We start from the raw sequence: 1,648 nt of genomic DNA on the forward strand, positions 1-1,648 counted from the left end.
GAACGCAGAGAGTATAAAGAGAAATATATAGAAAGAGATGCAAATAAGCATGATATTAATCGATCGCATTCTAGAGAACCGCGCAACTCACATTCCAGGTATAGAATAAAATCATTAATAGATCATTGTTATTTTAAATAAATTAATATTTTCATTATTTTAAATATTTTTAAATTATTTTCAATTTTTTATGACTTGGATAATACCAAGCTTGATTGATTTATTTGTAAAACGGATGAGAAAAGGAGTGCCAAATTACTTTTTAATAAGATTATGAATAGTCATTCGTAATCTTTATTATTATAGGTCGTTTATGGAAGAGAGATCTTATCGTGATAGATATCGTGAAAGATCAAATGAACGTTTTCATGAAAGAAGAGACAGAGATAAGGATAGGGATAGAGATAGAGATAGAGAGAGGGAAAGAGAAAGAGAGAGGGATAGGGAGAGAGACAGAGAGAGGGACAGAAATAGAGACAGAACTAAAGATAGAGATAGATCCAGAGAACGAAGGGATATAGCACCGCATTATATTGAATCACCAATACCCGTACCTATATATTATAGCGTAAGTAAAATATATACAAACTATTAATTTAATGAATGTTTCTAGAGTTTGTTGGAATTCAAATTTATTTATTTCTTATTAATATATATTTAGAGTTTTCCTCCGAGACCAATCGTAGTAGGCCCTATGGTTCCATTAAGAGGACAGATTCCACCTATGGCAAGAGGGAGACATCCTCCTTTAATGGCACCAGTTAGACCATTTCAACCACGATTTCCTCCAGATATGTACAGATTGGGACATCCACCTCCAAATCCAAGTAAATATATACATAAAAATATAAATGTATATACGTGTGCGTGCGCGTGCATGGTTAAAGAAACAAAATTTAAACGGGTAAAATAAAAACTTAGAAACTCCATTTAATTAATTTTAATTATATTGAAATGTACTACATAATGTGTCATTTACAAATTATTCTTATGTACATGCCATCGCGTCATTTGATAACCATTACATCTTGAAAATGACATTTTTCAAATGACTATCTCTTGAGTGCAACTTCGAAGTATTGATAAAATAATAAATATATTTATAAGGAAATTGCAAATATCACAGTTGAAATGTTGCAAAAAGTCGTGCGAAACTTCAGAAAGATTGCAAAAATGCAAGTATTACTTAAGAGTTTTTAAAAAATCATTTTCAAGATATAATATGATTATCAAATGATATGGTAGCCGAATACATAAAAATATATAATAAAATAATTTGTAAATTGTGTATTATGTTATACATTTAGATGTAATTAAAATTAATTCAATAAAATTTTTAATTTTTGTAAATTTTCTTGGTTTTTTGGGCCACTCCGTATATATATATATATATGTATATGTGCGTGCGTGCATGTATAAAATATAAAATTTCTTTTACAGGATATGGACCATTTTGAATCAGTGTATATCTTCATATATTGTCAATTATGAAGACAATAGTTATCAATAATAGTATAGATGTTTTAATATTCACCTTATATTTATATGAATCCCAACATGGATAATATACGTATTTCCTAGTTATTTTTTATATGATTAGCGATCAATATATAACAAGTATTAAGCATTCAAGCATTTTATTGCATTA

General features: G+C 28.4%; 1 protein-coding gene across 1 annotated transcript; it reads left to right on the plus strand.

Annotated features, from left to right (window-relative positions):
• The first annotated feature begins 6 nt into the window (after positions 1 to 6).
• On the plus strand, positions 7 to 1,642 carry LOC105460349 (splicing factor U2af large subunit B-like). Its single transcript, XM_011706793.1, has 4 exons — positions 7 to 98; positions 307 to 568; positions 662 to 827; positions 1,441 to 1,642. The coding sequence occupies exons 2-4, from the start codon at positions 314 to 316 to the stop codon at positions 1,455 to 1,457; spliced, it is 438 nt and encodes a 145-aa protein (XP_011705095.1). The 5' UTR covers positions 7 to 98; positions 307 to 313; the 3' UTR covers positions 1,458 to 1,642.
• Positions 1,643 to 1,648: the final 6 nt, after the last annotated feature.

Source organism: Wasmannia auropunctata, unplaced genomic scaffold, assembly GCF_000956235.1.
Source record: "Wasmannia auropunctata unplaced genomic scaffold, wasmannia.A_1.0 LD323925.1, whole genome shotgun sequence".
Lineage (NCBI taxonomy): Eukaryota > Metazoa > Arthropoda > Insecta > Hymenoptera > Formicidae > Wasmannia > Wasmannia auropunctata.